The following is a 13,372-nucleotide window of genomic DNA, read 5'->3' as shown; positions in this document are numbered from 1 at the left end:
CCTTATCCAGAGCGACTTACAATCAGTAGTTACAGGGACAGTCCCCCCCCTGTCTTGCTCAGGGACACAGTGGTAGTAAGTGGGATTTGAACCTGGGTCTTCAGGTTCATAGGCGAGTGTGTTACCCACTAGGCTACTAGCACCTTTGGAGTAATGCGAATGTTAGCACAATTGCGTATGCCATTCAGAGGGCGTTCATTTCGAGCGTCTGTGTGGACGAGGCAGAACTCCTTCCTGGAGCGGCGCTGTACTCAGATCAGGCAGCCCCGGTCACTACCAGCACTACTTTTTAGCTGGAATTTTTATACCGCCACCTGAAAAATCACCAGGCAAGTTGATATTATCAACATTTCAACATCCCTAGCAGCCAACAATGTTTGCCCTCTTATCTCAATACAGATGTCCAAACTTCAAGGGAAGTTTGGACATGTCATCATTGTCGTTTTTCTCTTCTTCTCACATGTGCACCTGCCCACGTCCAGTATTCTATCCTACTGGAGAAGGCTTTTGTTGCTTGACCACGCCTCTTTGGTTTTCTTTGGACTGAAAGTTCTGTGAAAGAAACTGGTTTTGTGCCTCATTTTTCTTTGTTCCTCTTGACACCCTGAAAAAATACTGAAAACATTCCTGTGCTGGGACTCCTTGTCTGAGGAGTGTGTGTCGCTCTGTGTGTGTGCGCAGGTGAAGATGAGTGTGTACTGGGAGTATGTGAAGGCCGTGGGGCCGCTGCTCTCGCTCTTCATATGCTTCCTGTACGGCTGTCAGAACGCGGCGGCAATCGGGGCCAACGTCTGGCTGAGCGAGTGGACCAACGACGCGCAGCTCAACAGGACTCAGGAGAATGTGCACATGAGAGTGGGAGTCTACGCTGCACTGGGCATCTCTCAGGGTGAGCAACGTGCTGGGCTGAACCCTGACACACGTCTCTGGAGGCTCCATTAGGACGTCGTCTACCTGTCTGTACAGGAGACCCCTGAGTTTTGAGTGGAAGATAGGGCTTTCTGGTAAACCCTAATTGTCTTACTCATTTGTATTTAGTAGAAGGACTCATGATTAGCTGGTGGCTGAAGTTATTTTTCTTCCCACCAGCGTTGCAGGTTCAGCAACTGTTCTTCACAGGGCGTCCCTAATGTCTCCGTCCCACAGGCTAGAGCCGTCTTACCCTCCTCATGTCTCCATCTCTCCATCACAGGCGTCCTTGTCATGTTCTCGTCCTTTGTGCTGGCCTTGGGAAAGATCAAGGCTGCCTGCAAGCTGCACCTGGCCCTGCTGGACAACAAGATGCAGACCCCCCAGTCTTTTTTTGACACCACCCCCATAGGGCGGCTCATCAACCGCTTCTCCAAGGACATCTACGTGATCGACGAAGCCCTGCCCTCTACTGTGCTCATGTTCCTCGGCACCCTTTTTGCCTCCCTCTCCACTGTGATCGTAATCATTTCCAGCACGCCCATCTTCGCCGTGGTGATTGGCCCGCTGGCCCTGATTTACTTCTTTGTACAGGTACCAGTGGGAGAGCTGAAGTGCTTCGGTTTGAATGCTCGTTTTCTTTAAACGCCGCAGTGCAGCTCTGACCCCAAACTCCGCAGGCTTCCTGTTCCTGTTTCTGTCATGAGCCGCAAACGCTCTCCGAACTGCCCACTTTTCTCTCCACTCTGTTGGTGCTCTTTTTCTGCTCTCACTCGTTTTCTCGCTCTCACATGCACACACACAGTACTGCACAACTAGTACCCACATTACCCAGTATTTTGTATATCAGCTTTTAAATTGCGTTTGGGCCTGGCTGTCAGAATCTGTGGTAACGGGGTCTTGCGGTGACCCCTGGTGGCCGAGAGAAGCCATAGCAGCAATGCAGCATTTGGTCTTTACTGACATTTGGTCTATCATGACGTTCGTGCAGCACAAGGAACTCAAATATGTGCCAAACACACAAAAGTTGGCTTTTGTGTGCAGAGTGTGACCTAACTGTATGTTGCTCCATGTTCTAGCATGTTTTAGCAACACACAGACACTCCTTTATTACTGTTAATATGTGGATGCAGCGAGCTCACAGAACAAATATCGAAGCATCGAAGCACCATCATCATAAATTATTACAGCATATCTGATGTGGACCTAGTTTTATTTGCTAACTGGAGAAAATATGACATGTGCAAAAAATATCAAAATTCATCCATTATGTGTTATGTGAGCTTGCTAACCTAATTAAGAAACTAATAACAGTTCTGCCAAATACTGTAAATGTACCTGTTTGCATTTTCAGTTTTTTTCTCTAACCCTTTTCATTTTTAGTCGCACAGCATACTTCAATTCTCATCCTCACTGTGAAGGTGACCAGAGCAGCCTGACCAGTCAGCATGTGATTTAATTTTTTTTTGGACAAAAAGACATGGTTATTAACCCCCACCTTCCTGCTGTGTCTCGCTGTACCTCTGTAAACAGGTTTGCTGATTCTGGCCACCTCATTACTGTGCAGAGGTCACAGCATGCTGCAGGCTGCCGGCCACACCCACCGGTGCATGCTCCACACAGTGCTGCGGGCGCCCCACCACTTTTTCCAGGCCACTCCCACTGGGAGGGTCCTGAACCGCTTCAGCAAAGACACGGACACAATAGACACTCACATCCCAGAAAATATTGATATTTGGATGCGCACTTTCTGGTACACAGTCAATGTGCTGCTCATTTGCTCTGCCCTGACCCCTCTGTTCCTCCTAGTCATAGTGCCGTTAACGATGTTCTATTGGTGGGTCCAGGTAAATAGGACTAAGTCTAACTCATTAATAAAGCATGCTTAGGAATGGCACTGTGTAGATAGCCCAGTAGTCTGCGTTAATCATCTGCTAGTGTAGTAGTTGTATACCACGTGGTTTCTTTATGGTGTGGTGATACTCTGTTCTTCTTTACCAAAACACCCAAAATACCACAGTGCACATAAAAGCATATACCAGAAAACTTGAATTCGTAAACACAGCCTGAACACAGAAAGTTCATGTAAATTGCCATTTTAAGTGAAGAGCTAGTTTTGCTGTGGCAGGTGATGGTAAAGGGACAAGTATTTATCAGCTTTGTGCAATGTAACAGTAATTTGCATTATTCTATAATATTTATTTACGATCCCAGTGGACAATTGATATCTTTTCTGGTTCTGCTCTCATAAATCAATCCTTTGTAGTTTTCTAGATGTGAAAAATCTTATTTACTAACCCGAATCCCTAATTTCCAAATCCAAAACTATTTATCTGGCCGACTGAGGGCAATACTCAATGGCGGCCTTACGCAAGTCTCGATTTTGTTCGCCCTATTAGCGGATTCCACGATTGAAAAAGTTCCATCCCTAGATCTCCAGCATAATCACCAGTTAATCATTTTCCTGACTGGGGCATGAATTTCGCCGCGTGCGCCAAGCCTGTATTCCTTCAGAACACGTTTGAGGGGTGTGTCCGTGAGCTCGGTGAGTTCTGCTCTTCATTACACAAGAAGTCGGCCTGTCAGTGCCGATGACGGATTGACTGTTGATGAATCGCGCTGGGATGTGATGAAACTTTATTGACCCGATGAAAGGAGATTTCAGGTTCATACATGCGCCTGTAACCACTTGTCCAACTATGCTGCTTTGTTCTGAGTTCTGTGCAGTGTTTTGAGTAGGAAGTGTGGGTTCCAGAAACTTGAATGCGCATTCTTGTATGAATTTAGGTGAAAGTGATTCATTGTCACAACCCATCCCTGGGGAGCGCTGTGCGGGGACGGTACTCAATGGCACCTTGACAGCTTGACAGTTCGGTATTTTAACCCCTGACCCTTTGATTACGAGTCCGCTTCCTTACCCGCTACGCCACCACTAGCGATGGCAACAGTGCAATTGGTGAATTTGTGCCATAGAATGCTTATGTGAGACGGAGGAAGGAGGTATGCTTATTTTTATGAAGTTGTGTTTATGTGGCAGATCTGAACTAAATATCTGTGGGGTCAGTTTCGGTTTTGATTAGGTGTGGTCTGTGCTCCTTGTCTAACTGTAGTTTAGGGTTGTTTGTTAGGATAGAATCTCTGCCCTGCTTACAGTACTGCTTGATTTGACTCATGTCTTTGTCCAGTTGATTGACATACTCCTCAAAATGCGTATGGATGACCAGAATGAAAACAACGGCATCCCATATGGAGCTTTTTTTTTTTTTTTTCTGAATTCAGCCACATATGGCTGGTGGTAAAAAGGGCTGCTCGTGCACCATTGCTGTCTTTGCTTGGGAGTCACTGCGTTTGTTGCTCAGTAGTTTCCCGATTAGCAGGAGCAGCAACTGGAAATCTGGTTTTCCTTATATTTCCATGGACTTCACCGTGTTTTAGCCACACAGTTGGTTTAATGGAACAGTGACATCTGGGATGATCGAGATGCCTTTTTGTAAAAAACTGAACAAGAGCTGCCTAGCAAGTGCTTGTGGGAACATATGTCACTTTTTCTTTCATTCTGAGAGTCAGTGCATCAGGTTTTGTGTGTGTGACAGTGCTGTAATGTGATTCTGGACTCAAAGTTAATATTAATTTTAGAATAGACAGAATCACTATAAGCAACTGACAGAAACTTGCAGCACATTGACATTCTTGCTTTGTGTTAATTATATTAATGGAACTAGTGTAACCTATTTCAAAGTTGTTTAGATCACATTAATTATGAATGACTGAACCTACTCACTGACATCTCAAACTCTTCTCTTAACATTTCTTACCTTTCTGTCCCTGAAATGATTGCATTTCTCTGTCTGATTTCACGCTCTCTGCATGGTGTAAGCAGAATATCTTTTTTTTTTCATAATTTTTGCTGTTTGGTGCCAGTCTGCTGCTTTAACATGTTTTGATGCATGTGATTTATCAGTTTCAAAAATATATAGTTACAAATGAACTAAACACATAATAAAATCACAGCATTCCTGTAATGATACATGTCCACACCAGACCATAGACTACAACTGTGTGGTAGCAATGAATCCAAAATATTCAAGATTCAGTTGAGAGAGATCCAAGAAACCGTCTTCAGAGGCATGATTGTTGCTGCCAGCCTGATACAGCCTGAAAAAGACCTGCAGCGGATCGTACTCCAACGGCTGACCTTATGCAAAATAACCTTTTGTTAAGAGTTAAGGTCACACCATACATTGGGCCTGTTAATGTGAGCTGATTAATGCTTGTTGATGAAAATATCTGCTGGCTGGCTGTGTCAGGCTTATATATAATAAAAATATGATCTGGGAATAAAATGCATTTGACCTCTGCAGTGGTGTCTTGGATCAAAACGTATTGTGTTGTTTTGTTTACATTATTACAGCTATTGTAGTATTTAATTCCACTGTTTCTCTCCCCCGACCTTCTCTTTAGAGATTTTACGTTGCCACATCACGGCAGCTAAAGCGCCTGGAGTCGGTCAGTAGGTCTCCCATTTACTCACACTTTTCGGAGACCATCACAGGCACAAGTGTCATCCGAGCTTATGGGCGGAACGCTGCCTTTGTGCTCATGAGCGATAGGAATGTGGACGAGAACCAGAAGAGTTACTACCCTGGTATTGTCTCCAACAGGTATGTGTGCTTGCATTGGTCACATCTAACTAGACATTACCAAAAACTCTTAAATGACACAATAATGGTGGCAGGAAAACCTAAAAGTAGAATTGGGGTCCCATTTGGCTCTCAAGTCCAGTATCATAGTATCCTGCCTGGCTCAGGAACTCATCTGGGCTTTGGCTTGTGGATGAGGAGAGCCAGCAAGTTCTGAGTCTGGGGTGGCAGTCAGGTGGCCACATTGACAAGACATGTCCTTAGCACCTGGTCCAGGTCCTCCGGAGGAAAACATTATACTCTCTGCGTCCATCAGGGGCTGTTGAAGGAGAGCTCGGGATAGCCATCAGGGTGAGTGAGCTTGTTGAGCCATTAGACATAATTGCAGAATCCCCATCTACCTGGGCTGCTCCTAGTTTGAAGCATTCCTCAGCAAACCACACGGAAAGGATAGGTACTATAGACCGGAAGTTTGTGTATACTGACCAATCATATTTTTATATATGCATTTATAAGTCAGAGCCGAGGGGCAGCGTGGCAAATGGGGATTCCCGGCTGATTCATGGCTAGAGCGTGTGTAAGACGTCCAACTGCCATAACAGTAACCAATTAGTCTGGCTAGACATTTACAGAATTAGGATTAATACAAGCACTTGCCTGTGTGGTTGTTGTCCCGATGTTTGGGTGAGGTCAATGCAGGATCTTCACGCGCTCACTCACCAAGCATGAAAGCTGTGGATACTTCCTGAACTGATTACCTGAGCAACGTTATTTTTGGAGGTTGCTCCCTTTGTCATGGTGAAGAAGGAAATGCCAACTGGGGCTGGTGGGGTTGGCCACCAGGGTCATAGTGGCACTGGTTGAACCCACTCAAATGTGGCGAACTTGCCACTGTCCCTGTGTTTCTGCAAGGTTTTTCTTTTGAACATATGCAGCAAAATCTTGCTGTTCGTACTGCTAAGTTTGGATGGGGTCACCTTGGACATCCTGGGCTCATCAGGCAGGGACAAGCAGACCGTGGCATCCTGCTCCTACCGCAGCACATCCCTGGCCAAGGTAGTAATTTGTCAGGTTTACTCAGTCAAGAAGACCCAATCTAACAAGAATCGGAAAGGTAAAGGGACAGGGCAATTCTCAGGACAGCCAGAATCTGAAGGGTGCATGAGGACAAGATTAGACACAAGACCAAGGGAGGAAGCGGCGTAATTGGCGAGAGTGCTGTGGTTTCACACAGTTTAATGAACAAAACTGATCAGGTGCGATCAGGTCCATCTCTCTGTTGCTCCCAATTTTTTTTATATTTCCACTGAAATGAGCAGCAGACGCCAGGAGCTACATGAGGTGGACTCATTATAATTATGAAACATGATAATTATACCTACATTTAGCAATATTGATTTCATAGATGTTCCATTTTTGTCTTCTAAAATGAGTGTGACTGTTGTGACTGGTGCAGGTGGCTGGGTGTGCGTATCGAGTTCATTGGGAATTGCATGGTGCTCTTTGCTGCCCTGTTCGCTGTTATTGGGAAAGACAACCTGAACCCAGGCCTGGTGGGGCTTTCAGTGTCCTATGCCTTACAGGTCAGTACATTTTAAACACAATTTAAATACGAAGAACATTTTTAAACCAGTGAGTTATCGTGTTATTCTCTGTATTGACAAGGTCACCATGTCCTTGAACTGGATGGTGAGAATGACCTCTGAGCTGGAGAGCAACATTGTGGCCGTTGAGAGAGTGAAGGAGTACTCCGAGACCCAGACAGAGGTTAACACTACACAGTCATACACTGAGAACCTGTTGGGATGGGATTTCATAATAACGCTAACTTGTTCATGTTCATTTAGCGACTTTTGCCTCAGATTTCAGATTTTCTTGGATAATTAATAAAGTTGGTTTTCCATGTCGTGCTGTTTTCTGGGGAATTTCCTAAATCTGCTGAATGACACAAACATTAGGCCTGACAAGGCCTGAGACTGATAGAACCTGTTTACAGCTCGGTCTTATTCAAATGTCAAACTCTTCTGTCAAGAATGAATCATTTATACATTTAAAGCATCATTTATTCATCATGCATACAAAACATTTTCACCGTTCGTTTCACCTCCTTAGCATCCATTTTCACCTGACATTTGTTGCGAAAGCCTTGCGAGTGCGTCCTTTACATGTTCAGCAGGGTTGGAACCATGACAGTTAGAAATGAATCCTGTACCAATCGGATCCCGTCGGGATCTCCGGCTCTAATGGCAACCTGGTTATTTGTAAAAAATGTTGTGTTTGCACGTCTGTTCAGGCACCATGGGAGGTGGAGGATAAGAAACCCCCTCCTGAGTGGCCCATGCAAGGGAGGGTGGAGTTCCGCGATTACAGCGTGAGGTACCGAGAGGGCCTGGATCTGGTTCTGAGGGACCTGTCTCTACAAGTGAAGGGAGGGGAAAAGGTGAGTGTGACCAGCACAATTAATAACCACAGGATTTAACATAAACCTGTTTTTTTGTTGTTGCAGTTTTAGAAATGAAAGTGAAAGTGAAGTGATTGTCATTGTGATGCACAGCACACGGTGCACAGTGAAATTTGTCTTCTGCATTTAACCCATCACCCTTGGTGAGCAGTGGGCAGCCATGACAGGCGCCCGGGGAGCAGTGTGTGGGGACGGTACTTTGCTCAGTGGCACCTCAGTGGCACCTTGGCAGATCGGAATTTGAACCGCAACCTTCTGATTACAGGGCCGCTTCCGTAAATGCTAGGCCACCACTGCCCCAAATTTATCACACATAAAGTAACAGAAAGCAAAAAGACCCCACCCCACGAAAATTGTTGACCAATCATATGTTCTATAAGAACATGTAGGCCTTTTCAGAACGTCTGAACTGAAATTCCAAAGTACATGAAAAAGGGTTCCTTTTGAAAACATTTTCTGCAACTGAACAGGGGTCAAATAGGTCCTGTTTGTGTATATCGAGAGAATGACTTTGTTGAATCCTTTTGGTGTTCACTTTGGCATATTCTGACTTTCTGTCAGATTGGCATAGTGGGGAGGACAGGAGCTGGGAAGTCCTCCATGACGCTGTGTTTGTTCCGACTGCTGGAGGCTGCGGCGGGAGACATCACCATCGACGATGTGAAGATCAGTGAGATTGGCTTGCACGACCTCCGCACCAAACTGACCATCATTCCTCAGGTGGCTTTGTCCTTTTTTTGGCTCCCATCCTGCTGCATTCCATATTTGTAGTCTTGTTGTTTTGTACTTTGATACAACGGTTATTTGGCTGTACTGTAGCAACATTAAAGTCTCAGTGCCATAAACATTCACTGATGTAGGCCCACAAAACCACCTTTAATGTTCTTCAGTCACTAATCAGGACTCTCACCTCACAACAAAGCTCTGACGAATTGGTAAAGCTCGCAGGCTAGATTGTAAATTCTCACTGGTTTCAAAAATGCATTTCTGGCTCACCTTCACAATATAGTTCTCCTTGTTAATATGTTTCTGGCTTTGATGCAGTGCACTTGTACACTGTAATTCATAATATCCAGAAGGTGATATTCAAGGTGGATTAGAGAGTGGTTTAGTGCAGAACGTTCAGTGTTGCTGCTAAATGTTTATCTCGTCTGTGCTTTTCACCACATTTTCACATTTATTTAAAACGGAGGGGTAAAAAAAAAAAATCCTAAAAAAAGACGTCTTCTACAGGAGCCTGTCCTTTTCTCTGGCACTCTGCGGATGAACCTGGACCCGTTCGAGAAGTACACTGATGAGGATGTATGGAGAGCGCTTGAGCTGTCTCATTTACATAAGTTTGTGAGGAACCAGGCTGCACAGCTTCAGTTGCAGTGTTCCGAAGGAGGGGAGAATTTAAGGTAACCGTGGCACAACACGCCTGACACGGTCTTCCTCGCTTCTTGCTTTTCTGTATAGTCGCCTGTTCTTTACAACGTATTGATCATTTTGCCGCGACTAGCGCACAAAGGCATTGGCAGTGGTGGCCTAGCGGGTAAGGAAGGTCGTAACTCATAATCGAAGGGTTGCGGGTTCAAATCCCGAACCGCCAGGGTGGTCCCCTTGATCAAGGTCATTTCATGGCTGCCCACTGTGTCACCGTGTGCTGTGCTGCAGTATTTTACAGGGACAAGTCAATTAAGTAAAAAAATAAGACATAAATAAATGCCTAAAGATCTGGCCTTGCGTCGACACAGTTCTTTTCTGAAATGGGTTCCAGAGTAAATTTCTCTTTTCCACGAATCCTTGTGGCAAAGCGGCTTTTTTTGTTAAAAATGTGACCTATAACCCCAAACGCTTCCTACATACAACAATGGTGGATAACACATTTGTGGCTGCGCTGCAGCAGCTACAAGGAATCCACAACAACGCGTTTAACTCACCGCGGAGGAGAACACCAAAGACACCAAATAGGAGAGTGGGCAGTTACGGCGCCACTTACAGGTGTAGAGGGGGATTTAAAAAGCGTTTGGGATGTTCCGTGTGGACGGGGCCTTAGGCTTACGGTGAAGGTAAATAAAAATGCATATAGGCCACGTAAAGCATTTCTGTGTGTGTGTGTGTGTGTTTTGTAGTGTGGGCCAGAGACAGCTGGTGTGTTTGGCCCGAGCCCTGCTGAGAAAGACGAGGATCCTCATCCTGGACGAAGCCACAGCAGCCATCGACCTGGAGACTGACGACCTCATTCAGTCCACAATACGCACACAGTTTGAGGACTGCACTGTTTTCACCATCGCACACAGACTGAACACCATCATGGACTACACAAGGTGTGGTTCTACCTGCCCACTTCACTCAATGATCATTGAAAAAGTGCAGAAGAATATATATTCCCTTACTTACTGTGTAAACTGTGTAAACTGAAAGTAAGGCCTTGATTCAGTGAAGCTGGTGACTTTTTAGAAAAGATCTGGTTGTTCACATTAGAAGCTCAGACGAGTGCTCTTTTTTTTTAGAACTTTAGTAGAATGGATAATGGGTCATGCTGTTTGTTCTCTCTGCAGAGTTCTGGTGCTGGACAAGGGACAGATTGCTGAATTTGACACGCCGGCGAACCTCATTGCCAAGAAGTGTATATTTTATGGGATGGCAAAAGATGCTGGACTGGTGTGATGTAGTGCCTTCAGACGAAACTGAATGTGCACTTTTTTACTCTGAAGGACCCATTGACTATTTGTACTTTTGTCGTAATTTGTCTGTTTTGATACGCTATTATTTAAGATATTTTTATTGAGTAGGGACTATAAATCTGTGATACTGTATGCTTCTGTTTGGAAATCTGTAAAAACTGGCATTCATGAAACATTGCCTTTATTTGTGAACTTTCCGACAGAATTATCCCAGAAAATCTGCATATTCCTCAGTGGCACCACGTCCATTCCTGGTCACGCACATGCATTGTGTATTTTATCGTCCGAAAGAAATTTAGCGTACTGTATATTCAGCACAGAATGCATAACGGTGAAACGTGGCATTGATTATAAGTTGCGCACAGTGTGTTAATAAATGACACATGTGGCAGAGCATGTGGTATATATTATGATGTGAACCATTTTATGTACAGAACTTTGATCTACAGTACAGAACTGTATCTAATCCAACCTGCGTCCTGTGTGTACGGTTAGAGACATTTCCCACATGCCATTCAATCCTAGTCGATCAAAGCGAAACATGATGAAAGCCCCTAAAGATTATCATCATCCATTCAAACATCTTCGAGCACAAAGGTGCTGCACACAGTACAATTTTAAAGCCAAATTTGCTGGACCATATAGTCATGAATAGTCACAACTTGGCCACCACTGCCTGAGGGGTGGATACCTCTGCCGATTCCGTCGAGGGTTCTTTCCATGAACAAAATCCACTCTCTAGCTTTCTAGTGCTAGGGAAGCTGTGTCAACCCAGCTTAATGGCTCATACCGTTTGACCTGACGTGAGGTGTTCTCTCTGCCAATGCCGACGGTACCTTGCTGGTTGCTTCTGTTTTTTTGTGCCTTTTACCCCTGTTTTGGAGTGGAAACACTGCAATCAACTGTGACATTAACAGAAATGAGTGGAAATGCAACTTACTGTTTCACCTGCATGACCATGTAGATATTTGGACACAGGTTCGACACATCCAATTGCATTTTGTGTAAATAATTCTGAAATCACGGCATATAGAAAATGCAGTATTTCCATTCAGGTTTTTTTTTTTTTTTTGCTATTAATGTTATAATGAACATGGCCATCATTTCACATCAGCCTCAAAGCTTGTAACTGGTTCATTCATTAAAACACATGACATAATAATTCATTTTAGGTGTCAAACTGTCAGCACCATTGCTCAATATAATAATGGGCCCACACAAACACAAACTCCTGGCAAGATCTTCTCGGCTATTTTTACTCCCTCAGTCAAGCTGAGTCACGACTCCCTGTGTCTGAAGCAAGTCTCCACAAATCACGGCGATGGTGCCCTGGAGCTCTGGTCCCCTACTTCTGGGTAGCTGTGCAGCCTGTGGTTCTGGGAAACAGACCCACTGCTGGGAGACCTGGGTCCGGACTGATGAACGCAGTGACATTTTGGAGGCTCTTTTCTTTACTGCTTTGGTTTTTACTTTTTTTTTTTTTTGCCAAGGGATCTTCCAGTAAATTTCTCAACTGGATGTCTGTGGCTGTGGTAAACCTCAACTGTGTCTTCCACAACGTGTCTGAATGGAGTGTAATGTTTCCTCGGTAAAGTGGTTAAACGGTTGCCTCAAGACATCCGCAGAGATAATGTTTTGACAAACTCAGTGATATTAATGTGTCCTTTGTGAACATGGAAGGTTGCAAGGAACTTTTTTTTTTTTTGCTTTGCAATAGGAATCTTCAACATTTAAAATTTATTTTCATTTTCAATCTTAAAATCTAAAGTAAGGCTTAGATCCTATGTTTTTGTACTTGCCCTCCATCCTTGCTTGGTAGTAGTTGCAGGAAAGATAATATAAATATATTGCAGGTTGTCCGATGGACAAATGACCAAAATGCAGAGCACACAAATTCCTTTCATTACAGTATATATTAAGGGGGTTAATGTGAAGTTATTGTCACTGTGCAGCACAGCACACGGTGAAATGTGTCCTCTGCTTTTAACCATCACCCTTGGTGAGCAGTGGGCAGCCATGACAGGCACCCGGGGAGCAGCGTGTGGGGACGGTGCTCAGTGGCACCATGGCGGCTCGGGATTCGACTGCTCCACCGCTGCAGATCAACTGCCACACAACCAGGTATTCCGATGGTGACAGCTCTCACAGTCACACAGACAAACATTAAGGATCATCTTCTGGATGAGAGAAAACAATGAAAAAATATGATTACAAAGGTTATTTTACTACACTAATTACACTTATAACATTATTAAACCCCGGTCAGCTGAATAAAAAGACAGGGCAGTGAATATATGATAATACGGCATAATAAAACCCGGTCCGGCTCTAAATGCCACTCCACAGGTGAATTCGTGGCAAAGATTTGATCCAGTTGTGTCTCTGCCAGGGCATCTAGGAGACGTACAACTAGGGGCTGCACCCAGCAGGAACTCGGCTGAAGTCTGTCAGACGGGTGGCTCGAACCAGACTGTCCCCAAAACGTCGCAGAATGTAGCAAAGAGGAGGCAACAATGAACCAAACGTGGTGAAAAGGGCTTCAAAGTTGAGTGGGGCAAGTTGAGTGCTGCCTTTGCCTTTTGCACACGTTCACCATCAAGCGAATGGCTTTGTCCAGTGTTGAGTTGGCGTGACGACAGCATCTTTCAGGCGGGATGTATGATCTCCTTGCCACTACCTGCAAACGAACCTTC

The 13,372-nt window shown here is 44.7% G+C and overlaps 1 protein-coding gene across 3 annotated transcripts in view; it reads left to right on the top strand.

Moving 5' to 3' along the window:
• abcc3 (ATP-binding cassette, sub-family C (CFTR/MRP), member 3) overlaps nt 1-11,089 on the top strand; it is a 35,230-nt gene extending 24,141 nt beyond the window's left edge. The window contains exons 22-31 of one of the 3 annotated variants that reach the window (XM_028987973.1): nt 682-889; nt 2,443-2,756; nt 5,371-5,570; nt 7,006-7,132; nt 7,215-7,316; nt 7,843-7,989; nt 8,572-8,730; nt 9,244-9,410; nt 10,125-10,319; nt 10,554-11,089. In XM_028987973.1, the coding sequence (XP_028843806.1) occupies nt 682-889; nt 2,443-2,756; nt 5,371-5,570; nt 7,006-7,132; nt 7,215-7,316; nt 7,843-7,989; nt 8,572-8,730; nt 9,244-9,410; nt 10,125-10,319; nt 10,554-10,662 (1,728 nt within the window). In that variant the 3' untranslated portion in view covers nt 10,663-11,089. Of the gene's footprint in view, nt 1-681; nt 890-1,192; nt 1,504-2,442; nt 2,757-5,370; nt 5,571-7,005; nt 7,133-7,214; nt 7,317-7,842; nt 7,990-8,571; nt 8,731-9,243; nt 9,411-10,124; nt 10,320-10,553 lie in introns of those variants that run through there. The other 2 variants (XM_028987974.1, XM_028987975.1) reach the window with 2 other exon arrangements.
• The last annotated feature ends 2,283 nt before the right edge of the window (nt 11,090-13,372 follow it).

The sequence above is a fragment of the Denticeps clupeoides genome, chromosome 8 (genome assembly GCF_900700375.1).
Source record: "Denticeps clupeoides chromosome 8, fDenClu1.1, whole genome shotgun sequence".
NCBI classification, from domain to species: Eukaryota; Metazoa; Chordata; class Actinopteri; order Clupeiformes; family Denticipitidae; genus Denticeps; species Denticeps clupeoides.
Note: the sequence above shows the minus strand (reverse complement) of the source record. Positions and strands in the feature narration are given on the sequence as shown.